The sequence below is a fragment of the Artibeus jamaicensis genome, unplaced genomic scaffold (genome assembly GCF_021234435.1).
Source record: "Artibeus jamaicensis isolate MK-2021 breed Jamaican fruit bat unplaced genomic scaffold, CSHL_Jam_final scaffold_3222, whole genome shotgun sequence".
NCBI lineage: Eukaryota > Metazoa > Chordata > Mammalia > Chiroptera > Phyllostomidae > Artibeus > Artibeus jamaicensis.
The window spans coordinates 1,532,231-1,558,801 of NW_026522038.1; the positions used below are offsets into that span (position 1 = coordinate 1,532,231).

General features: G+C 37.3%; 1 protein-coding gene across 4 annotated transcripts in view; it reads left to right on the plus strand.

Moving 5' to 3' along the window:
- The window catches only part of GSTCD (glutathione S-transferase C-terminal domain containing), a 153,929-nt gene that overhangs the window by 100,443 nt on the left and 26,915 nt on the right, over nt 1-26,571 (plus strand). For 3 of the 4 annotated variants that reach the window (XM_037154449.2, XM_037154452.2, XM_037154453.2), the window contains exons 6-8: nt 17,050-17,165; nt 17,322-17,366; nt 19,347-19,475. In XM_037154449.2, coding sequence (XP_037010344.2) covers nt 17,050-17,165; nt 17,322-17,366; nt 19,347-19,475 — 290 coding nt within the window. The remainder of the gene's footprint in view (nt 1-17,049; nt 17,166-17,321; nt 17,367-19,346; nt 19,476-26,571) is intronic. The other variant, XM_037154451.2, reaches the window with a different exon arrangement.

Consider the following 26,571-nt stretch of genomic DNA (forward strand, 5'->3'; position numbering starts at 1 on the left):
GGGGTGATAACTCTGGCCTGTAGCAGGGCTGAGTCACCTGGGTTGCCAATTTTGATTGACCACAGCCCATAGGCAGTCAATATTTTAAGTGTTCTGCATGTTGCAGGCCTTCCAGAACATGAATCACTTTCAACAGATTCTTGACCATCTTTGAAAATTTTGTGCCACACTTTTATATGTACTACACTCATTGCATTGTTCCCAAAAGCCTTCTGAATCATCTGAACAATTTCCACAAAGGAAGGTTCGAGCTTAATGCAAAATCTGATGCAGATTCATTGTTCTACTTGCTCAGTAGTTTTGAATGTGATGGCCACACAGTACACATGCTCAGCCAATGGCGTCTACTGCCCCCCCGACTAATACAGTGAAGTCATTGCTGTTCACATTATGCGCACTCCAGTCCACTCTCCTTGGCTGCCAGGTTACATGGATGTCAAGCAAGCCATTCTCGTTATATAATAATGGCTGGGCTTTTTCTGGACAGACCTCATATACTAAACCTAACCCCTTCTCACAACTTCTGTTGCTCTCTCCTAGTCTGAGTGACTCTCCTGTCTGGCCTTGACCACTGGCCAGATTTCTACGCTTGCTTGCCTATAGAAATCTTTTTATAAAGTTAAATAATGTTACAAAATCCATCTAATTAAAATAAAGTTCAAAGTTCTTACACAGATTCTGAAGCCTTGCATACTCTGGCTTCTGGCTACTTCCTTGACCTTCTCTTCTGCCAGTCTCCTATTTACTAACTCAATTTGCTCTAACACTCTTTGTCTGGAAAACTCTTTTCCAAGATAATCCATATATGAGCACATCCGTTCATTCAGATCTCAAATGTCACCTTATCAGAAAGAACCCTTCAGATATCCTACTGAAAACTAGTCTCCCCTCCCTCACTCGCGGTGTCCCTTCTCTGTTTCTTTATGCTCGGCCCAGTGCAGTGCACATTTGTTTGGTGTGTGTCATCTGTCTGCCTCACTACAGTGTGTGTTTGGTGGAACCAGAGAAGGCTGTTCCTCAGCCCTCAGAGCAGTGCAGCCCTGAGCACGTACTGGGCACCTATTGAATATGTGTTATTTGGCTGTTGGAATTCCTCTTATTATTCTATTATCAATGAAAAGAAAATGATGTATTTCCACCACCAGTAAAAGCTTTAGTTTAATAACTGCTCTCCTTTCCTCTGGAAACATTGTTTTATAGTATACTTTAGCAAAGAAATTATGTTTTTGTGGGTTGTATAAATTAATGTGTCATTTATAGTTTTGTTTCTTCTTACTGCTAATCCAAATATGTTTTTCTCAATGTTTAGATACGATTCCTTAAAAGGCAACTAAAATTCTCATAGCTTAACATAGTATTTTTTTATTGTAAATGAAATCCCAGAGTCTCTTACTGAATCATTCATTTATAAATCTTAAAGCCTGTCAGTACAACAGTATTTATTTTAATGTCCTGTATAATTTTCTAGGGAGTTTACCTGTTTTCTAAATAGCTTATAAAGGGAGAAAGTTCTGGATTCTTTTATTAGTTTGAAATTAAAAACTAATCACATGTTTATAAGATTAATGGAAATTGAGGGAAATTTTGACTACCATTTCCTGGTATTTTTTAGTATATATGTTTGGTTTCTCTGTTTATCATATATGTGAGATTTATATAATGAGAGAAAATAGGTAAGACTTAAAATCTAATTTTAGCTGTTGTCACAAGTGACCAAGATGTGCATTTCTGTTTTAAAGAGTGAAGAAGTTTCCATGCCTGTTTGTCTTGTGGGCATGCAGATATGTAGGTGTTACTGATAAATGCCCTATGCTACCATGTCTATGTTCTGAACATTAGATGATAGATTTAGATGATAGATTTGAGGGTTATTCACATGAAGATATTTAGGTTACATTGTATACTAATTTATATTGTGTACTAATTTATATCATGTACTAACTTATATCATATACTAATTTATGTTGTACATTTCACTGGCTATTCAGGAAAAGTTAAATTTTAAGCATAATCTTCCAGAGTTCTCATAAGCAATTAGCTGTCTCAGTATGTAATTAACATTGCATCTAAATGAACTGTGGCCAACAGTGCTTATGACTTTGTGTTCCCCAAATAGTTCAAACATTTACATTTAATATGTCATTTATTTTATTCCAGCTTAGAGTAGGTCCCCCTTGTTTGTGGTTTCACTTTCTATTCCAGTTTCTATTCACTTTCTATTCAATTTCTGGTTCCAGTTACCCATGGTCAACCACAGTCCAAAACCATTAAATGGAAAACTCCAGAAATAAACAATTAATAAGTTTTAAATTGCACACATTCTGAGTAGTGTGATGAAATGTCTTGCTGTCCTGCTCCATCCAGCCTGGGATGTGAACCAGCCCTTTGCCCGGCACATGGAAGCTGGATACGCTTCCTGCCTATTAGCCCTCAGTCGCTTAGCTGGCTCAGTCGTCAGACCCACTGTTGTGCTGTCTCAATGCTTGTGTCCCAGTAACCCTTATTTTACTCAAATGACCCCAAAGCATGGGAGCAGTGATGCTAGCAACTCATATATACCAAAGAGAAGCCATAAAGTACCTCATTTATGTGAAAAGGTGACAGTTCTCAACTTAGTAAGAAAAAATCATATGCTGAGGTTGCTAAAATTCATGGTAAGAATGAATTTTCCATCTACGAAATAAGATATTTTGAGAGAGAGAGAGAAACTATATTCATATAACTTTCACCGTAGTGTATTATTGTGATTGTTCTATTTTATTATAGTTATTGTTTATCTCTTAGTGTGCCAAATTTATAAATATAACTCTATCATAGGTATGTATGTATAGGAAAAAAACATACTATGTATGGGGTTCAAAACTCCCTGAGGTTTTACCTTCCCCTGGGGGTCTTGGAACATATTCCCCATGGATATGGAAGGACTAATACAATATTCAAGGAGAAATATAATGATAGCTAATATTTTTGAGCTTCTAAACATCCCTTTTATAACTCACATTCAAGGAAAAAATGTTTTTGATGCCTCTTGTTTCTTTTCATTGCTGATTCAGCAACATGAGCCTAACCAGCACATGACTGGATTTTTATGTTAAGTATTTTCTGGAGGTCCCTGGGAAATACAGTTGTCCAGAGGTGAAATGGTTGTAGTTTAAAGAATCTGACCTATGTCTTTGTCAGTTCCCTGCACTCACTGGAACTGAAGGTGAAGGAAGGATACATAGGCATTTTTAAGATAGGATAAAGTGATGCTTCCTAAAGAGAGTTCCTAAAATATTTTCTAAAGAGAGTTAGTAACAGCATTTAGTTGCCAAGCAATTTAGGGAAATACTATGTTTCTAAACTGAGATTTTCCCCCTCCCAATATCTCTTTATATTTTGGGGGGGCTAGCGTTCCACAAACAGTTGGAGTTCCTGAGACAGTGGTATTTCGACAAAGCAATGTTTTAATCTTTGGAAAGACGATAGGGCATGGTGTGTTTGGAGGATAACTGGTGGTTATTCTGGCTGGAGAATGGTGAGAATGTGGGAGTGAGGGTTCTAGGAAGTGATCTGGGCAGACCATGAAGTCTCATTTTTTAAAATCTATTCTATCAGAGGTGGGGAGCCATTGAAGACTTTAATTTTTTAATTTATTTTTATTTTTATTTTTTTGATTATGCCATTACAGTTGTTCTATTACCCCTTCATTCCCCTCCACCTTGCACCCCCCAGCCCCAACATTCCCCCCTTTAGTTTATGACCATGTGTCTCAAGTTCTTTAGATTCTATATTTCCCATACTATTCTTGCCCTTCCCCCTATCTATTTTCTACCTACTGTCTATGCTACTTATTTTCTGTACCTTCTCCCCCCTTCTCCTCCTCTCACTTCCCTGTTGCTAACCCTCCATGAGATCTTCATTTCTATGGTTCTGCTCCTGATCTAGCTGTCCTTTTAGTTTGCTTTTGTTTTAGGTGTGGTTGTTAATATCTGTGAATTTGCTGTCCTTTCACTGTACATCTTTTTTATCTTCTTTTTCTTAGATAAGTCCCTTTAACATTTCATATAATAAGGGCTTGGTGATGATGAACTCCTTGAATCTGACCTTATCTGAGAAGCACTTGATCTGTCATTCCATTCTAAATGAAAGTTTTGCTGGATAGAGTAATCTTGGTTGCAGGACTTTGGATTTCATGACTTGGAATACCTCTTTCCAGCCCCTTCTTGCCTGTAAGGTCTCTTTTGAGAAATCTGCTGACAGTCTGATGGGAACTCCTTTGTAGGTGACTGTCCCCTTATCTCTTGCTGCTTCTAGGATTCTCTCCTTCATTTTAATCTTGGTTAATGTAATGATGATGTGTCTTGGTGTGTTCCTTCTTGGGTCCAACTTCTTTGGAACTCTGAGCTTCCTGGATTTCCTGGAAGTCTATTTCCTTTGCCAGATTGGGGAAATTCTCCTTTATTGTTTGCTCAAATAAATTTTCCACTGGTGACTGTTCCTTTCCCCCTTCTGGAACCCCTATAATTATGATGTTGGAGTGTTTAAAGATGTCCTGGAGGTTCCTAAGCCTCTCCTCATTTTTTTGAATTCTTGTTTCTTCATATTTTTCTGTTTGGTCTTTTTTTCCTTCCTTCTGGTTCACTCCCTTGATTTGAGTCCCAGTTTCCTTTCCATTACTATTGGTTTCCTGTGCAATTCCCTTCATTTCAATTAGTTTAGTCTTCATATGTTCCTCTAATTTGTGACCAAAATCAACCAGTTCTGTGAGCATCCTGATCACCAGTGTTTTGAACTGTGCATCTGAAAGTTTTGCTATTTCTTGGTCGCTTAGAGTTATGGGCTCTGGGACTTTGAGATCTTCCTGAGCCATTTTTGGTCTGTTCAGCCCGATAAGTATGAGATGTTTACCAGGGCGGGTCCGCCCAGGTCCCTAGGTTGTGATGCTGTATGTGGGGCCAGGGTCAGAGTGGGGAAATGGCGGCCCCCTCTACTGCCTCCCACCGCTGGGGCCTGCTCGGTCCCATCTCATTTCCCACTCCCCACTCCCTCGCCGGTCTATCTGCGCAGGAATGCGTGACCACAGTCAACCCACTGGCCACCCTGCGCCCTCGCTGGCTTTCTGGTCGCTCATTGGATCACTCACTGGGTCCGCCCTTTGCAACCCCACGCCTGGGATCCGCGCGCCTGAGTCTGTCTGACCAAGTTTTTCTGTGCTACCCTGCTCTGCCAGCTGCTGGCTTTGCCCCTCTTACCGATCAGGCTGAAGAATTTGTTGTTATCAGACTTCCGAAAAGTTCAGTTTTCTGTGTTCTGGCTGTGTTTTCTGTTGCTAATATTTTGTTGTCTCTAAACTTGGTTGTGTGAGAAAGCACAGCGTCTCCACCTATGCCTCCATCTTGGCGGAAGTCTCTGAAGACTTTTAAGAAGGAAAATAGCACAAACACATTTGTGTTTTTAAAAGAATGGGCATGAAAGGGTGAGACTATAAGGCAGAGTATTTAATTCAAATATGACTGCAGTAATAAAATGAGAAATAATAAGAAGGAACTGAGGCCCTGGCTGGGGTGGCTCAGTTGGTTGGAACATTGTCCCACACACCAAGAGGTCGTGGGTTCGATTCCAGTCATGGCAGATACCTAGGTTGCAGATTCAATCCCCAGTTGGAGAGTATGTGGGAGCCAACCTATCCATGTTTCTCACATAAATTGCTCTCTCTCTCTTTCTCTCTTGCTCTTGTTCTCACTCTCCCCTCAAAAGTCAATGGACATACCCTCAAGGATTAAAAAGAAAACAAGAAACTATTGACTTTTGCACTTTAAAGTCTAAGCTGTGAAGACACTGAAATATTAGTATTAATTGAACTTTGACCATAACCAAAAGGAATACTTGCCCTGAATACACAATAATCAGCGAGACAAACCCTGAACAACATTTTTTTTACTGAATGAAAACCACTGCAGGTACATATGCTTCGACTCCCGTGCTGCCACCACATGAATTTCTCTAAAAAACTGACTTTAGCATGCCTTTTGTGTTGAGATCAGAATTAAGTGTATTATCAAAATGCAAAGAATGCTATTCAGTAGTGATGAAAAATTCACTGGTGTCAGAAATACAGATGAAACATACCTGGATACCATGCAGGAGAGGAAGCATAGTACGCACTAAAATAGAAAAAAGTTCTATTATTTTTTCTTCCCAAAAGATCCAGTACACTTTATTCATGTGTAACAGACAAATTGATAGTCCCACCTATATTTGGGGCCTGTTCAAAACTATTTTACTGAGAAGGGTTTGTGACTCCTGGGGTGGCAGAGAGGAACACAGGCCCTTGAGGAGGACTGGGCAGATTCCAACCTGACTCCACTGTGGAGTAAACACATGGCCAAGGCAATTCATCTGGCATTGCAGCAGTAATGCAACCTTGGGACAAAGGATTGTAACCATAAGCACAACATGCTTAGTGCATAGTAATTATTTAGTAGCGCTAATGCCAGCAAATAGGTATACATCCATTCAGTGACTTTATATATGTGAGTGAGGGGGATAAATACATACAATTATAATTCCCTTTCTCCACCATCACTAGCTCGGCTCCAACAGAGACTGCACAAGCACTTCTTATTTAGATCTGTTTTCTTACCCGCTAATGAGGGTTTCCTGACTACTTGACCTTGAATATTCACTGTTGATCTCAACCACATCATTTTATTTGAATTTTCTCTGTAGAATTAATCACTTGATTTAATTTTTGTTGGTAAACCCCCTTCAGTGGAATGTAAGCATCTCCCTTGTTCTCCATCATGCCTTAGCACCATGATCAGGCCAGGGCAGATAAGTGCTGAAAAAATATTTGCTAACAAATGAATTACTCTGCAGAGGTTATTATGAAAGAATCAGAGAAAAGAAGTGAGAGTCAAAGACCCAGTTTAGGAAAAAAAATGTTCATTCCTGCCTTTCCTTGCCCTTCCTAGGCCCGGGAAGAATGGGTCCGCATGTCCATGACCCAGACCTCTGAACTGGTGCAGTTGCAGTGTAGCCTCTTGCTCTTTTAGAACCGTCATCTCTTGTGACTTAGGATAAGCCCTGTCCACCTGCACATCCCTCTTGGTACAACTTTCCTTTTCTTGGTGCTTTTTATTTCTCCTTTTCCCTACTGGTTGGATCATTGCTGCAGACTACTGTTGCTTGACCTGTGTGGATAAGAAATCTTGTCCCAGTTGGGTTTCTTTTTGAATACTAATTTGGATCACTGTCCTCATCCCTTACTAGGCCTATAGCTGGGTTAGATCCCACAGTCTTTTTCTTTCCAGCATCCCTTGCTGCTAAAATCTCAATATTCCTTACACTTGGACCCATAGGTTTAGGACCATTAGAAAGAGAAAAGGAACAGTAGGACTAGAATTTAGGACTGCCTTTGAGGTTTATATAATGCCATGTAAGTTATAATGAATACCTCTGCCTTGGATAGTTAGTTGTTAGGTGTAACAACCATTCTCTATTTTGGTTATTGTCATAGTATCTATTACTTCAAATGTAAGTAGGTGTCCCAATAAATGCTACTCCAGGATGACAATACTTACAAGCCAATGGTGGGATGTTGTTGTGATGATCTATTGCTGTATAAATAACCTCTGCAAAGCTTAGTGCCTTTAAAAGCAATCACCGATTTTACTCACAAATCTGTTACTTATACTTAGGTATGGCTTGGTGGGAAAGCTCGTCTATTCTTACAGCATTAGCCGGGGAAGCTTGCCTTCCTGAAACATGGTGCTGTGTTCTAAGAGCAAGACTCTCAAAAAACAGGAAGTGGAAGCTGCCAGAAAGAGGCAGTGTCATGCTGTAGTACACTAGCCAAGTAGTCCTAGAGCTGACATTCAAGGGAATAGACATACCTCTTGATGGGTGTACCAGATATTAACAATATTAATATTATCAAAGAATTTGGAGCTATGTCACCTTAGATATTCACCATTTTCATTTATTTAATTAAAATACATTAAAAATCAAACAAGAAAACTGTGGTCAAAAAATAGTAGAAATTAGAATAATGTGCACAAAAGAAGCTATTTTTAAAAATCACTTGATGCTGGAAGCAACCTAGGTGCCCATCAGTAAATGAATGGATCAAAAAAACGATGGTTCATTTACACAATGGAATTCTATGCAGCAGAAAGAAAGAAGGAGCTCCTACCATTTGCAACAGCATGGATGGAACTGGAAAGCATTATGCCGAGTGAAATAAGCCAGGCGGTGAAAGACAAATACCATATGATCTCACCTTTAACAGGAACCTAATCAACAAAATGAATAAGCAAGCAAAATATAACCAAAGACACTGAAATTGAGAGCAGGCTGACAGTAACCAGAGGAAAGGGAGGTGGGATTATAGGGGAAAAGGGTGTTGGGTTTACAGGAACAATTGTAAAGGACACATGGATAATAACAAGGAGGGACAGAAACTGGGGGGAGGTGGGGAGGGCTGGGGTGGTGGGTATGGGTGGAGAAAAAGGCAGAAAACTGTACTTGAACAACAATGTTAAAAATGTTAAAAATAAATAAAAATCACTTGAGACTTCTGGTCAATATGGAGGTGTGGGCAGACATGCTTCACCTCCTTGCATAACCATAAGAAGGATTACAACTAACCTCAAAGCAAAAAATATCTAGAACTGCCAGAAAGTCAAACTGTATAGAAGTCCAACAACCAAGGATTTGAGGAAGACACGTTTATCCAGATGGGTAGGAGGAGCGGAGACAAGGAGCCAGAGCAGAGAGGATGTGGTGTGGCAGTGGTGAGGCAGCGGCAGTTAGGTTGCAGTGGTGGTCGGCAGTCTCACATTAGGGATACCTGGGGAGTGAACCACAGGCCAGACTGCACAGCCCAGGGTTCCACTGTTGGGAAAATAAAGTCTCATGACTCCTGGCTGTAAAAAGGAGTGGGATTTGGGGTGGTGAAAGAAACTGCAGGTCTCTCAGAAGAGGCCATTTAAAGGGCCTGCACAATCCTAGAATGTGCACAAACCCGCCCATTCTGGAAATCACCACCAGGGCAACAGCTAGAGGAGTACCAGTTGCTTAAGTGACTGGAAGTGGGGAAAGTATGGAAAAAGCCTCCAGCAGTCAGGCAGTGGCAATGTCTTCTTTCTGACCCCTCCCCCAAATACAAAGCCTCCAAGTGCTGAAGTGGGTTGCTCTGCCCTGGTGATTACCTAAGGCTCTACCCCGTACAACATAACAGGTGTGCCAAGACAGAGAGTCAAAGCAGGTCTACCTAGTACACAGAAACGAACACAGAGAGGACACCAAATTAAGGAGACAAAGAAATATGGCCCAAATGAAAGAACAGATTAAAACTCTAGAAAAAGAACTAAGCAAAATGGAGACAGCCAACCTGGCAGATGCAGAATTTAAGACACTGGTGGTAAGGATGCTTAGAGATCCCATTGAGTATGGCAAAAATACAAGGGAGGAAATGAAGCCTCACTAAGTGAAATAAAGATTCATAGGGAACCAACAGCAAAGGGAAGGAAACTGGGGTTCAAATCAATGAATTGAAACATAAGGAAGAAATAAAGTCAATCAGAACAGAATGAAGAAACAACAACTCAAAGAAATGAGGAGAGAATAAGAAGACTCCAGGACATCTCCAAACATGCCAACATCCAAATCATGGGGATGCCAGAGGGAGAAGAGGAAAAGCAAGAAATTAAAAATTTATTTGAAAAAATAATGAAAGAAAACTTCCCTAATTTGGTGAAAGAAATAGAAATTCAAGTCCAGGAAGCACAGAGTCCCAGTCGAATTGGACCCCAAGAGGCCCACTCCAAGACACCTTTGTCATTAAATTGCCAAAGGTTAAAGATGAAGAGAGAACCTTAAAAGCAGCAAGGGGAAAGAAGAGCATTACCTACAAAGGAGTTCCCATAAGACCATCAGCTGATTTCTCAAAAGAAACTTTGCAGGCTAGAATGAACTGGCAAGAAGTATTATCCAAGTGATGAAAAGCAAAGACCTACAACCTAGATTACTCTATCCAGCAAAGCTGTCATTTAGAATGGAACGGCAGATAAAGTACTTCCCAGACAAAGTAAAGCTAAAGGAGTTCATCATCACCAAGCCCTTATATGAAATGTTAAAGGGACTTATTTAAGAAAAAGAAGAAGGTGAAAACTAGGAACATTAAAGTGACAACAAACTCACAACTATCAACAATTGAAAAACACAAACAAAAGCAAACAACCAGAACAGGAACAAAAATCATAGGTATGGAGATTATCTGGAGGGTTATCAGTGAGGAGGGGGATGGGGAAAATGGGGGAAAAGGTATAGGGAATAAGAAGCATGGTATGTACAAAATAGACAGGGGGAGGTTAAGAATTGTATAGGAAATGGAGAAACCAAAGAACTTACATGCATGACCCACAGACATGGACTAAGGGGGGATTGCTAGAGAAAAGGGGGGCACTGGGTAGAGTAGGCCAAAGGGTGGGACAATTGGGACAACTGTAATAGCATAATCAATAAATATACTTTAAAAATAACTTACTCTGGAAAAGCTGGCACACATCATTTTGAGCTACTAGATATACCATTTAACCTACATACTGTGAACCACACCAAACTAGAAGTCAAATCAAGGATTACTTGAATATCTGAATATCTCAAAAAATTAAATGAAACTACTAAAATATTATACCTTACTGTTGTTAACTCAAGTCTCTCGAAATGAGAGAAAGAAATATCTAAACTATTTTCTGGAGTTAGCATTGTTGTCCTAAAGCATTTCAATTTGGTCTTGTGGGCACCTTGTAAGATACTGTGAACTTTCTTATGAAACCGAATTCTAGAGCAAAGTAATGTTTGCTTTGTGTGGCATAAATAGTATTCGAGTGAAATGAAAATATATGAATTTGATTAACTTTGGATCTGGCATTCTGAGGTCAAAATGTTTAATTCATCTTAGAGACAAAGCATACAAGAATAAGAAGGTTTTTAAATTTTCGTTATTCATTGCATCTAAACTGTTCTTTAAACAAAGCAGAAGTTTTGTTTGGGCAAGTAATGTGACTACACTTCTCTCATCTTTGGTCCCCCACTCTCCCTAAATATTTTTTAGTTATTGGCTTTTTAAAAGATGCTCTAGAATTCGATATGAAGGGGTAAAGGAACATGCTATTTCTAGTCAGCGTCTGCAGTAGTCACGTGAAAGATCTTCCCAATCTACTTTTATTTCTTTCCTCCTAGATAATCTGATTTTCAACAAATCAGTTGCTCCACCTTTTCATGTCACTTCCATACAATAAAAAAGGTCGCTGATAGTCGCCAGGTGGGGGAATGGTCTCTTCCAGAAAGGATGACACTCAAAGGTCGGTCCATTAAACAGGGTGACCTGTGAGACTTCCCAATAATGCGTTAGAGATACACTGCAACATGTTGAGTTCAAAATTCAAATTAGCCCTTCATACTGGTAGGCCTGCTCTTAGAAATTTTATTTAGGCGAAAAACTGAAGGAAAATGTGTTTTGTGACTGATTCTGAAGAATTAATTCCTTCCTCCAAGATGTAATTACTAGGGAAATCCCTTACTTCCCTGTCAGAAAGCACCTCAGTTTCTTTACCTCTCACAAATAAAAAAGGCACCAACACTGAAGTCCTGGAATTGCAATTAATCAGTCATCTGTTTAAGAAATAGCAGATTGTATTGAAAAGAAGACTGAACCTGGTTAGGAATCCTTGGTGAGAGTCCCAGCTTCTCCACTTACCAGCTGTGCATGTCTCTGAGCAAGTGCCAAGGCTGAGCACCTCTTTACTGTCCAGTGTCCTCATTATAAAATGAGGGAAGTGTTATCCAGTCTGGTGTCCTGACAGAGTTCCAAGGGTAGATGGTATATCGAATATGCAAGTGCTTAATATATTGCAAAGCATCCTATAAACACAAAGTATGATCTCTTGTTTCAGAAGCTTTGGTGAAAACATACAGATTTTTTTAAGTTATGGTTGTTAAATTTTCATTATAAATATAGGGTATGGTATTATTAGTAAGATACATTTTCTGAGCTTAATATAATATAATATATAATATAATGCTTTATACAAATTAAACAAGATATAATTTTATTAAAGACAGAAACCAAACATTATAAGTGTTTGTGTCTTTAACATTGTCTAGAACAGTTCTGCGTAGGTCAAGTTGGTAGATTGATTTATTGGCTGAATGACTGACTGAGAAGGATATTTGTGAAGCCATTATTCTTCAATTTACAAAGTAGTAAATTGGTTTCTTTTAGCATTTTGGATTTCCAGTAAAAAATTATTGAATGCTCAAACAATGTATTGAACAAAACTGTCAGGGTGAAAAATACCATCACATTGTTACACTGTTGTCAGTTGATTTCCTAGACTGAATTATGGGATGTGTGAATAAACAGGGGTTTTGGGGAGTATAGGAAGGAACATATCAGAGGTTAGTATCCCCAGTTGTGGGAATACTGTCCCATTGAGTCAGCTCAGCTAAGAGGGTTAATGGTGCTAGCCTACAACCAGCTATAAAAACGTTGAACCAAGAGAATTATCATAAGTTTTTAGTGTTCCAAGAACTCATCTCCAAAGTTTAAAACAAAGTTGCCTTAACCTAAAGTGTAAGCTTTATGTTGCTGCTTTAGTTTCACCTATCTTTTCAGAAATTTCTTTAGGAATTTTGTTCTGCCTTTCTAGCTGTTGATGAAACTTTTTAAATGGCTGCTTTCTTATTTCCTCACAAAAAATTTCAGAAACTCTTAAATTCCCACCTAAAACACTGTTTCATATTGACTTTTTTATTTTCAAAGTTTCAACAAATATAGGCAAAGCATTCACATCTAACTTCTTTCATACTTTGTACCTTCAAAAGTTAGCATACTGCCTTGAAATGCAGCTGGTCATGATTGCAGAGAAAATTCTTTCATGAAACTTTTATCGAACACCTATTACGTGCCTATCAGTCTCCTAATATTCTTTATGTTTGATCATGGTTATAAGGTTCTCTCCAGCCAGTGTTCAGTTGGTTACTCAGGATGATTTCTCTACAATTTAGTTGTAATTCCAGATCAGTCCTGGGAGGTGGTTAGTGTAGCTTCCACCTACCCCTTCACCTTCTTGGATCCCACTCACCTAATACTCTTTAACTGGACCCGGATTTATGCAGTTCCAGGGGAAAAATCATCTATATCTGTTTCAGGGAGACAGAAACAATTTTACCTAATGGTTCCTTTTTTAATATATTATAATTAATTGTGCCTAAGTATCATTTTATATTTTCTTGTTTTTAAGTTGAGATATAATGAACATTTATTAGTTTCAGTTGTACCATATAACAATTCCATATTTATATATATTATAAAAGGAGGGTCCCCACCCTGTGGGCCATGGACAGGTACCATGGCCTGCTATGAACCAGGCCCCCAGCCAAGCTTGTCTGAGCTCCATTTCCTGTCTCCTCCCCCAACCCCCGCCAGGTGAGAGAGAACCAGGGAGGCTCTCCTGAGTTTCCTGCCCCACCCCACCATCCCTGGTGCCAAAAACATTGGGGACCACTGTAAAATAATCATCATAATAAGTTAACACCTGTCACCATACACAGTTTATAATTTTTCTCATTATGAGAATTTTTAATATAAGATTTATAGATAAGCTTTTTTAAAAAGATTGTATTTATTTATTTTTAGAGAGGGGGGAAGGGAGGGAGAAAGAGATGGAGAGAAGCATCAATGTGCAGTTGCTTCTCATCTGCCCCCAACTGGGGACCCCACAACCCAGGCATATGCCTCAACTGAGAATCAAACCAGCCACCCTTTGGTTAGCAGGCCGGCTCTCAATCCACTGAACCACACCAGCCAGGACTCATTATGAGAACTTAAGAAAGATATACTTTCTAGCAACTTTCATAAATGGAATATAGTATATTGTATCCCCATGACTTAACTGATTTTATACCTTTTGACTTCCTTCACCCATTTTACCCACCTCCCATCTCTACAACCACCAACCTGTTCTCTTAGATTCCACATGTGAGAGCATATGTTGTTCTTCTTTCTCTGTCTATTCTTTATAAAACTGGACCACAAGGGATGGATATACGTATTATACGGCAGTGTAGCAGAAGATGAGGTTGGCAAACCAACAGGGCCCAGAGCATTAGAGGCTCTTTTTCTTTTTTTTGCCAAGAAGTCAAAAGTTCTTCCTAAAGCAGAGCAGAGACTTTCATGACGAAGTCTAATGTGTATAAAAGCACCTGACTCTCTTCCTTTTCCCAGTAAGTTATAACATTCATGCTACCTGGGTGTTTCAGACTAAAAGACAAAAAATTAACAGGCTTTTCTTCTTGATAATTTATTAGGCTGAGTGCGTGTCCTGGCTACACGTGTGCACAATTTCCATCCATGGTTTTTCTTTTGTTTTGTTTTGCCTTATTTGATAACTTCAAACCATTCAAAAATGCTAGTTTTCTAATATGGCTCTTTCTTAGCTTAAAAGTTGGCTTCTTTACTTTTGTACTTTCTTCTGGGGCAAAGAAAAGTTGTCCAAATCATCAGGTTCCTCCTAACTTGAATCGGGCAAGAAGACTTCAGTGTAGGAGAGTTATGTCACAGAACAAATGAAGTCACTTATATTAAAACATGTGATAATTTTTAGTCAAGCTAAAAATAGATTATAATTTATGCTTGTATGTGGTGTCTTAGGTAAAAGAATATTGGATATAAACCAGTAGTAGGATGTCATTTTTAATTAATGCCTTATCTTAAAATACCACTTTCTTACTTTGTTCAATGTTCATGCTCCTAGAAGCTTCATAACGTTTACAAAACTGGAATGGGGGGAGGAATGTTTTATTAGAGGCAGTTTTTCCATAGAGTATCTGAGCATCATTCTTAGCTTACTCTGTGAATAGTATGCGAAACTCAATAGTCTCTATTTAAACACAGCCCTGAAAAGTACTCTGCCTTCAGCCTTCATTTCAGCAGGGTTTCTTTACATGCAGAGATATAGTCAGCAAGAAAAACAGAGCTTCATCAACATTTGCTCTTAAAACTGACTTAAGAAGGTCAGGTAATTCTACATAATAGAAATACAGTAGAGAACTTGTTGGATATTCTGTTAAATAAATTTTCTTATCTCCTTGTTCTTAACAAAAGATGATTCCCTTTGACTTACTATTATGAAAATCCTTATGAAGAATTGTTAAGAAATCTACAAACAGAGCAAAGACTGAAATGCTTGTGCTCACTCCTTGCTCTGGGTGGTGGCTCACGTCACAGTGGTGTTTGTGACCCTAGCCCTCCCAAGGGGCTCAAAGCACTTTTCCATTTTTGCATTCTGACCCCCCACCTCCTCCCTGTTCTTGTTCATATTCTTTCTCCTCCAAGGCAAGACTGTATTGCCATAAAAAATAAGTTGGATATATGAATGTATAGATAGATAAATACAAGTGCAATAAACCAAGCATAGTAATTTGTTGAGGGCAGCATCTAGGCGGAGTTTGTAGGGGTGTTCATTCTTTCAGCTTTGCCATGTGCTTGAAAATTATCATAAATCTCTTCTGAATGGTTATCCACAGGGGTTGGGTGATAGAGGCTTTCACTTACTCTGAGTTTATACTTTTAACAATTACATTATTAGAGAAAAATGAAAATAATTCTTTTTGGAGCTACATGAAATTATCTTCACAAATGGAGTCACCACGCTATTGATTTAAAAGCTCTGCATGTTTGAAATTCACATTCAGCCATGCTAAGTAATGGAGAATGTGCACAACAATTCAGCTGCATGATGGTGACCACACCAGTGTAATAGGAAATTTACTACACAAGTACGATATATCCAGTGAATGAAATACTATGTAACTATTAAAGTGTGTAGTATAAAAACAAATGCATAGACCTGGAATGATTTCTAGTATTTATGTGCCTTCTAAAAAAGTCTGAATTTATGGGCATGAATAGAAGAACATATATAAAAATATACCTCTGACTTATGAGAGCATGGGACTTTTTCTCTTATATAGATTTTTATCCATATTTTCTATTCTTTCCTACAATAAAAATTTCACAGTGTTCTTATTTTAGCAACATTAGAAAGGAGAAAAACAGAAAAGAGAAGAACAGAAAAAAACATGCTATTTTTCTATGAAAATGGGGCAGGGAAACCTTGGTATCTGTAAATAATATTTGATCAAGTGAAAAAGATTATCTGGGTTTTTAATCTGTATCACTGAAATCTGCTCTCTTACATTTTCTTACTCTTGCTCTTACAACAAAATACATTTGAAACATGTAAAAACAAATAATTTCATTCATTCTTCTGAAGATATATTCAGGGGCTTGACTAATGACTTTTGAAAGTTCAGATGTTTTCATGCTGTTAGGCCCAAGGCATTTCATACTTGGAAATGCCTATCTTTAATCTCTAATTGCATTAAATTTCTGTGTCTGACTCATGAGGAAAAAGCTTCAAAGCAGAAATGAGAAAATCCATTTTCTCTCTTAATATAATAACCATTGATATATTTCAATGTGATGCCTATGTTCCAAATATCCTAACCAGGAGAATTGATATTAAGGATAGGCCAGTTAAAATTTTTAAAGTTTTTATTTATTATAGATCTCATTTCCCTTAGGAGGCTGAAGCAATGTGCTAAAATTAGATAATTCTTACAATAGGTCTCTGAGAGGCACAGAGCAAAGAGACCATTGCTGTTTTCATTTCATCCAATAAATATTTATTGAACAGTTACTTTGTGACTCTGAACTTAATGTTTCATTTACTGTTTTCTCTCTTTACAAGACATTTTTTATAGATTTTCCGCCAGTGGCTATTGAAAGAACAGTTAGATATGACTAAAAGTAAAAGTAAGCAAATTAGAGTTTATTTCTGGGTTCCAGGACTCTAGTCTTCTCACAGCAGGCGATATGGAATTTGTAATTCATTTATTTATTCATCCCTTTTCCTGGATGCTAGCAGTCTATTCTACAAGGACCTTCTCAGTCCTGCCCAATACGTGTTTCATTTCTCCCTCTCTCATCTTTCCCAGGTAAAATGTCCAGTGACCGAGCTTTGAGGAAGCAGCAGCAGCTAAACAACCTTGTGTACATGGTGGCAAATCAGGCCAAGCCTGGTGACAGAATTGTGGATTTCTGCAGCGGTGGGGTATGATATCTCTCCATATTCTCTTTAGCTTTTCCAAGACTGTGTGACTTTATATTACATTCAAGGCCATGCTTTTACTTGGCAAGATCGTTGTCTCAGAAATCACAGACACCTTAGGGACCACCTTTAACTTGTTTCCTTTTCTGCTTCCTCCAGGGCCATGTTGGGATTGTGCTTGCTCATACGCTGCCGTTATGCCAGGTAAAGTCTGGTTCGTAGATGAAAGAGAACATTGGAAAACTGCGTGATTCAGTTAGCTGACTCTGGCTTACCCCTGCTCTCTGAGTTTGTGATCGTTGCCAGGTCACCTACGTGGGATGCACATTTTCTTTTTTCTTTGAAATAAATTTCTAAGATTCAGAATCGTAAGAAAAAAATGTAAAGCAGGATCACAATAATTTTCAACTTTTATAAGAGTTATATTTTAAAATAATTTTAAAAGTAAATCACCATTCCACTGCTAAATAGAATAATGATAAAACCAGTTTAATTTTCAACATATTTTACACTAGAAATTCTGGCTACTGAAACTTGTTGAGCATATTCCTTCAGTAACCTCATTTTTATTCATTGCATCAAAATTATAACAACAATAACAAAATTTTAAAAAAACTTACCACACTGATCAATCAAATGACTTTCTTTCTGTGTTCTCACTGTCATTGCCCTTGAGAACACTTATTGTTGCAAATTCTAAAAGTGTGAATAAGTTTTAGTTTTCTGCTTTCAGTCAAGATTGTATCATAAGTGTTGTAAATATTTTCATTAAAACATCACTTAAATATGACCACATAATATGTTTTCAAGGAAGTGCACCATAATTAATGCAATCATTGCCACCATGTATTAGAACTTTGTGCTATTTTTAGTCTTCTGCCATATTACATCATTTTTTTCACAGTGACCTTTAAACATAAAAGTCTAGAATTTGATGTCTTTTTTTTTCAAAAAAATTACCATTGAACTTGGGCACATTCTTTGCCTCTCAAAGATGCAAAATAATTACAGTATGACTCCACTCCAAGGAGAAAAATGTGGAAGAACTCAGAGACCAGTGCAAATGATGTGCCACAGAACGATGGCACTTGGAGGGATGCTATTACTCTTTTACCTTCTTAGAAAATAAGGAGTCAAATAAATAAGGACTCCTGGGAGAAACAGACAGGTGTCTGTTTTATTATTTAGAAAAGCAACAGTAGTGTGGTTGGAGGAAGAGGAAGAAAGCGCACAGACTAGAATCCCGGAGAAACAGCATCAGGGACATGCCGTCTGTTCTCCCTTTCCTAACAGTTACCCTGGAAACGGATATTCAGACTGGAAAGGGGAAGTCTTGGCTAAAATAAAGAGGGGAGAACCTTTGACACCAAGTACACTTGGACAGGCTTTTTTATACAAAGGGACCCAGGATTTTTCTATAAAGTTAAGCATGAGGACAAAATTGGGGTAGAACTAGGAAGATAGTGATGAAGTGACTTAGTACAGACCACTTTTCTCCATCCAAACCAATGATCTTTTCCAATCTGCCTTGGCCTAGATTATTGGAGAGACTCCTAAAGGTTGCACTGCCTTCTGCCTCACCCCCACCAATCCATACTATACATTGCAGCATGAAACTTCTCCCATCCCCCCATGATCTGGCTCCTTTTGCCTCTCCAGCCTGGTGTCCACCTTCTACACCTTGCCCCCCACTCCCCACCATCACCATCACGTACTGTGCCCCAACCATACCTATTTTTTCAGTTCTTTAAACACACAGTACATTTCCCACCTTGAGCCTTCATATATGTTTCTCTCTTTGCCTGAAACACTCCTTCAGTGCCCCAGCTAATTTCTACTGTGTTCAAGCCTCAGTTAATAGGTTACTTTTCCACATTAATTGAATAAAACCTGCTTTAGTCATCAAGTTTAGGTGCTCTATAACATATTATATCTCTTTCATTAAGTTCTTATCACTGTATTATAATTGCTGGCTTCACTTACATCACTACAACTATAAGCTTTCAAGAGTTCAAGGACCTTGTTCATTGTTGTACCATATTATCTGACATACTCCTCGGCACAGGTTAGGGGGTCAATGTAATATATTCTATATTATTAAAGCTATGAAATACAGTAGTAATACTTTGCCCTAATGTCTGAATCATTTTCCTGAATATGCTTTGTTTCCTTGGTGAAATCTAGGTCACATTAATAGAAAACAAGGAATTATCATTAATTCGTGCTAAGAGAAGAAGTGATGAGCTAGGTCTAAGCAACATTTGGTTTATTCAAGCAAATATGGAGTATTTTATAGGAATGTTTAATATTGGGGTAAGTAATGAGCAATTTCAATTTACTTGGTTAAATAAGTAAGAAAAATTATATGCCTTAGATAGCAGGGGTGTCCAACCTGCGGCCATGGACCACAGTTTAGCCCAGGATCCCTGAGATGTGGCTCAACAAAAAATTCTAAACTTACTTAAAACATTATGAGATTTTTTTGTGATTGTGTGTCACAGTGTATTTAATGTGTGGCCCAGTACAACTCTTCTTCTCCCAGTGTGGCCCAGAGTCACCAAAAGGTTAGACACCCCTGAAAAGAATACTTCTATATTCTCTTCTAAACAAAGAAATTTATAATTTTTGTTTTCTGTTATCTATAGAGCACAGCATACCAGTGATATTATTTTATTTATAAAAATTTGCCATTACATGACAGAGATGACATTTGTGCCTCAACTACACAAGAACTTTATTTTCCTCACTGCAGCATCCCCTGTTCCTAAACACAATGTTCGACCCACAGCAAGTGCCTAAAATATAGCTATTCATTGAATGAGTGAATGAACGAATGCTAATGAAGATGACTTCTCTTGATTTATTCTACATTTTCAAGAGATAATGAAAGAAAAGAAAAACAAAAGAAGATAATGAAAAACACAGATTAGTAATGTGTAGATACCAGAGTTACCATTAGGTAATATTTACTTTTGCTAGGATTTGATATCTGCATGTATTTGTAGCTTCTAAGAGACAGAAAATGTATTAATGTTCCTATAACCTTAAAACCAAAGTAGTATTATTTGACATTACTAAAAAGACCTAAGATGCATGATTCTGCAGCTCATTTAAACACAAGATTGTGTGCTATGGTGGAATTTGAGTTTCACCAAGACATCAATGTTGTTGCTGTCTCTTCCTTGTATTTGTTTTAAATCATTTTCCTGATTATTATAGGACTATATGCTCAATAGAGAGAAACACATAATAATATTAAGAAGAACCACCAATACTTTCATTACCAAGAAATGAATAGGGGGATACCTGCCCAAAATCTTTGCTCTTCAGATATTTACGCACACATACAAATACATACTTACACACATGTTAACATCACTGAGATTATACTATATTGATCCTGCTTTAATTCACAAATCTTTTCCCTAGCAATTAATCATTTCCTTTTTTCATGTCATTACAGTGTAATTGTTACAATACACTGGTATATATCTTACGCATCAAGATGTTTAAGACTTTTAATACATTTGCCAAATCACTTTCCAGGAAGGTTGTGCTGTTCCGCATGCTCAGCTGCATATGTTCACATAACACACACAGTAGGCTTCTCTAGCTGGAACTCTTGTCCAGGTTCAGAAGCTCAGACTTTTTGTAGTACTTACGATTTTTTTCCAATGAAGGTAATTTCTGAAGTATCAACTGTTGGAAATTTCTGGGGTGTCTTACTAGTTTTTACAACCTGAAAAGTCCTTTGTAGACATGATCTAGATTGGTTCTTTCAAGCCCATGAAAAGAAAAGTAAACTTTAAGAAAACTGTTAATGAGGTAATTCTTCAGAAGGAAAGTGTAGACATCTAATCCAGTAAACTCAAGTTAAATATATATCTGTGTGCAGCTTAAGTTGTACAGAAACATGGCGGCAAAGAGTAAAGCTTCCCCCATTAAATGAGTCCCTGAGACAGTGCCTGTGTCACAGGACACCCCGGGCAGGATGCATAAGGTAGCACAGCATTGCTGCCTGTTTACTCACCTCTCAGATCACAAAATCCCAAGTTTATAACCATATGTGTCTTCTTCTTTCTGTGATTTACAGATAGTAAATCACTGTGGCATGTTCTTGTAAACTTCAAAGTCATAATTTACTAACAGCACCTAAAATGTAAATGGTCTTTTGGAAGTGATATTGTCTCTACATTTCATAATAATATATCTATAATTTCTTTTACTTTCATAATTACCTTTGTCCAGATATATAGAAAATGATTTAAAATAACTTGGAGGAGCATCAAACCAAAATTAGATTTACTGTCAAGAAAATGATGTGCCCTGGGACAATAACTGAGGTATTGTCACTGGATAAATCATGCTGAGTGCATCAGTGACTCCAGCTGTTGTACTGAATAGGTTCTAATGAAAGTAGTGCAGCTAGAGAGGAAATCAGAATAGGCAGGTGTTGGAAATGCATTAAAACTGCATTAATCTCTGATTTTGTGATATTCCAAATAAGGGTTTAGATGGCAATTATGTTTATTTAGTAAATGCTTTTTTCTCTTCCTCTTTTGGTTTAGATATAAAAATTAATGGTGTAAATATGATTTTAAGGAGGGAATTTTAAAAGTCTTAGATCCAACTATCTTTAGGAATTGTAAACAAATAACTTATATATAAGACAAAAATACTAATTACTACTTGTGTCTCCATTAGTACAACAAACCATATCAGGCAAAAATGGATAGATTTACTAATTTTGTTAAACTAGTTTATTTGAAATAATGAAAGAAATGTAAACATTTTCTGATCTTTCCACAATGTTTTCCAATACCCCCACCTAATGTGCCTCCCTCTTATAATGAGAATCAATAAGGTAATAACTGTGTTTGTTCCAAACAGTCCCTTTGTAGTTTCTGATTTACACTGTGCTTATTTGAGAAATATATTTCTTTAGAAATACAAATTCTTAATAAGCCTATAAAAACATTCAAAGTCTCTAGTAACCAGATACATTTTAATGTGTTTTTTTAAATATTTATTTATTTGTTTATTTGTTTGTTTGTTTGTTTGTTTGTTTATCTGGGGAGGGGAGAGAGACAGGGAAAGAAACACGAATGTGAGAGGAAAACATAGATTGGTTGCCTTCCAATGTGCCCCCACTGGGGACTGAACCTGCAACCAGGCATGTGCCCTGGCCAGAGACCTTTGCTTTGCAGGAGGATGCCCAACTGAGCCACACTGGTCTGACCCAAATCCATTTCAATTCGAATAGCAATATTTCATTTTTGCTCTAAAATTTGCAAAGATTTTTGAAATATTGTTACCTATTGACTACAAGGTTTCAGTGAGATGGACTTAATTATACAATAGCTTTGAAAATTTTCATTTATATGATATTTGCAATGATTTGCTAAAGATATGAAAAATTAGTTACAATACTAAATAAAATAATGAAAGATGCAAGATGGCAGAAAAATAGGTAGAAGCTACACTAACCTCCTCCTGGGACCAAACTGGAATTACAACAATTATAGAAAAATCATCCTGAATAAACAACTGAGCACTAGCTGGAAAGAAGCCTTATAACCAAGGACAGATGGCAGAGACCACGCCACCACCGTGAGACTGGTAGAAAGTGTGAAGGTACAAGAAGGCTGGCAGGACTCCCATAGGTGGCAGCTGAAGTTCCAAAGGGATATTTCAGCAGCCCGGGGGACTCCCCCTGAGAAGAATAAGGTCTAAACCCCAAGTTGGGGTTCCCAGCCTAAAGCATCAAACCAGAAAAGGAACATAAATACCATCCGGCTATGAAAAGTAGTGGGGTTTCTGTCCAGCAGGGAGAGATGGCTAGATATGTAGAGAGCCTCTTAAAGGGCCAACAGATAATTTTCGTTGTAGCCACTTACCCTGGGCTCTAGCACAGTGAGGGCAGAGCAGACTAGAGACCCATGAGGAGAATCTGGGGAGAGAGCTGAAGGGCCAGCTGCCAGGACCTCTATGATAAGTCCTTCCCCATACTGCAGAAGCCATCTTTCTTGGGCAAAGCACTTCCTTCCATGCAGCATCAGCACTAGAGGGAGCAATAACCCCAATTGCAGTAGTCTTTTTTTGCCCTACATGATGAAGCTTAAGCCAGGCTGCTGAGGAGTAATGCTAGAGACTGAGTCAGTGATTAAGTATAACAGGAAGTCTGCTGGTGTGGGTGGATCTCCTGGAGCTTTGAGATTTTAGCTGATGCTCCCCCAACCACAGTGCAAGTAAAAGCTGGCCTTGGCGCATAGCCTGGTCCTTTCTACACACAAACAGCTACTTACTGGCTGTATGACCTTGGGCAACTAACTAGTCCTAGTATTTCCATCTATTAAATGGAAATACATGGTTCATAACATGTTGATACCATATATGTGATGCACTTAGCAGGTTGTCTGGAACATAGGAAATACTCAGTTTGTTGAGCCTCTTCTCTTCTTACTCTGCAGTGTGTTATCAGCCATGTAAAAACTGCAATGTAAGGATGGAAAGAAATTTTGCTAATATGTATTTTTTAAAGGTGGCTAGCTCTATATACTGTATAATAATGTTGTTCTTTATTATTTTTAGTATTCTCAAAATATCCCAAATTTAATGTTATTACTTTTATATTCATAATAATATAAACAAGAGAGAAGAAATAAATATTTATGTTTAATATTTTATAGTTAGCTTATTTAGCAAAAAAAGGCTAATAGGGTCAGAAAGATTACTATGATATATCTAAAAGAATTCTGCACATATAAGATATATGTACACTATTTAAATATTATATGTGTGATTTCTTTCAAAACAACTATTTGATTATAAGTACCTTTTAATTGATTTATTCTGATTTTGATTATAATGACTCTTAATGTCCTGAGAAAAATATAAAATGCTTTCGAAAGTAGAATTTATCCAAGAAGGTTTTTTCATTTCAGCTTCAATATATGCAGCTGTATGACAATGAATTGTGTTTTATACATTGAATGTTTGTATCTGCCCTCCCACAGAAAACTCTCAACAAAGTGGATATAGAGGGAACAGATCTCAACATAATAAACACCTTTTATAACAAATAACAAACATCATACTCAGTGGTGAAAAACTAAAAGCTTTTCCTCTAAAATCGGAAACAAAACAAAAATGCCCACTCTTTTTAAAATATTTTATTTATTTATTTTTAGATAGGGGAAAGGAGGGAGAAGGACAGGGAGAGAAACATGAATGTGAGAGAGAAACATCAGTTGGTTGCCTCTTGTACATGCCCTATTCAGGGACCAAACCCACACCCTAGGCTGAGAATCAAACTGGTGACCTTTGCTTTGTGGGACAATACCAAACCAACTGAGCCACTGGGCAGGGCAAGAATGCCCACTCTTCCTATTTTTAGTCAATGTAGTATTTAAAGTCCTAGCCACAGCAATTAGACAAGAAAAAGAAATGAAGGGCATCCAAATTAGAAAGAAAGAAGTGAAACTGTCACTATATGCAGATGGTATAATACTATATACAGAAAACCCTAAGCTCCACCAACACTGTTAGAACTAATAAATAAATTTAGTCAAGTTGCAGGATACAAAATTAATAAACTGAAATATGTTGTATTTTTATACATTAATAAGAAACTATCAGAAAGAGAAATTAAGAAAATAACCCCATTTACAATAAGCATCAAAAAGGATAAAATATGGGAATAAATTTAACAAAGGATGTGAAAGACTTTTACTCTGAAAAATGTGACACTAAAGAAATTAGAGACAACACAAATACATGGAAATATATACCCTGTGCTCATGTAGTCGAAGAATTAATATTTTTTAAATGTCCATACTACAAAACAAGCTACAAAGTCAATGTAATACTTATCAAAAATAAGAATGACAGTTTTTACCGAACTAGAACAAACAACCCTAAATTTTTATGGAACCACAGAAGACTCTAAATAGCCAAAGCTATCTTGAGAAAGAAGAACAAAGCTGGAGGCATCATGCTTTCTGATGTCAAACTGTACTATATAGCAATAGTAATTAAAACGGTATAATACTGGCACAAAAACAGACACATAAACCAGTGAAAGAGCATAGAGAGCCCAGATATAAATCCTGCTTATATGGTCAATTAATCCATGACAAAGGAATCAAGAATATAAATGGGGAAAAGACAGTCTTTTATAAGTGGTGTTGGAAAACTGGACAGCTACAGGCAAAATAATGAAACTAGACCACCTTCTTATATAGTATATAAAAATAAACTCATAATGGATTAAAAACTTAAATATAAGACCTGAAATTATAAAATCTTATAAGAAAATATATATAGTAAACTCTTTGATGTTGGCCTTGGCAATACTTTTTAATCTGTCTTTTCAGGCAAGGGAAACAAAATAAAAATAAATGGGGCATCAAATCAGAAAGTTTTTTTGCACAGTGAAGGAAATCATTAAAAAAAAGCAATGTACTGAATGGGAGAAGATATTTGCAAAAGATATATCAGATAATGGGTTAATATCCAAAATATATAAAGACCTCTACAAATGAATATCAAAAATTAAACAACCCAGTAAAAAATGGGCAGAGAACCTGATAGACATTCCTCCAAAAAAAACATTCAGATGGCCACTAGGCACATGAAAAGACACTCAACATCACTAATCAGGGAAATTAAAATTAAAATTACAGTGAGATATCACCTCACTTCTGTCCAACAGGCTATTATAAAAAGAAAAAGACAACAAACAATACATGTTGGTGAGGTCATGGAGAAAAGGTGACCTTCATGCACTGCTGATGGGAATGTAAATTGGTACAACCACTATGGAAAATGGTACACAGATTCCTCAAAAAATTGAAAATACAACTACCATACAATCCAGCAATCCTATTTCTGGGTATTTATTGGAAGAAATCTACAACACTAATTTGAAAAGATATACGCACCTCTCTGTTTATCGAAGCATTATTTTCAGTAGCCAAGATATGGAAGCAACCTGTCAATTAATGAAATGATAAAAATTGGTATATATATACAATAAGGTATTAGTTAAGCCATAAATCAGGGTGAAATTTTGCCATTTTTTACAACACAGTTGGAACTAGAGGGTATGCCAATTAAAATATGTCAGACAGAAAAACAATTACCATATAATTTTACTTATGTGTGGAATCTAAAATAACAAAATAAATGAACAAATAAAAGAGAAAGAGACTCACAAATACATAGAACAAACTGATGATTGCCAGAGGAGTGGAGTGTTGAGGGACTTTTAAAAAGTAGACGTTTGAAAGCTATTTTTTAAAAAGAGGTTTATTATTGCCTTCTTGGCTAGTGTGGGATAAATAATCCTCATTATTGTGAAAACTTACTTTCCTGGATTATACTTTTAAGGCCTAATTCACAATGGGTA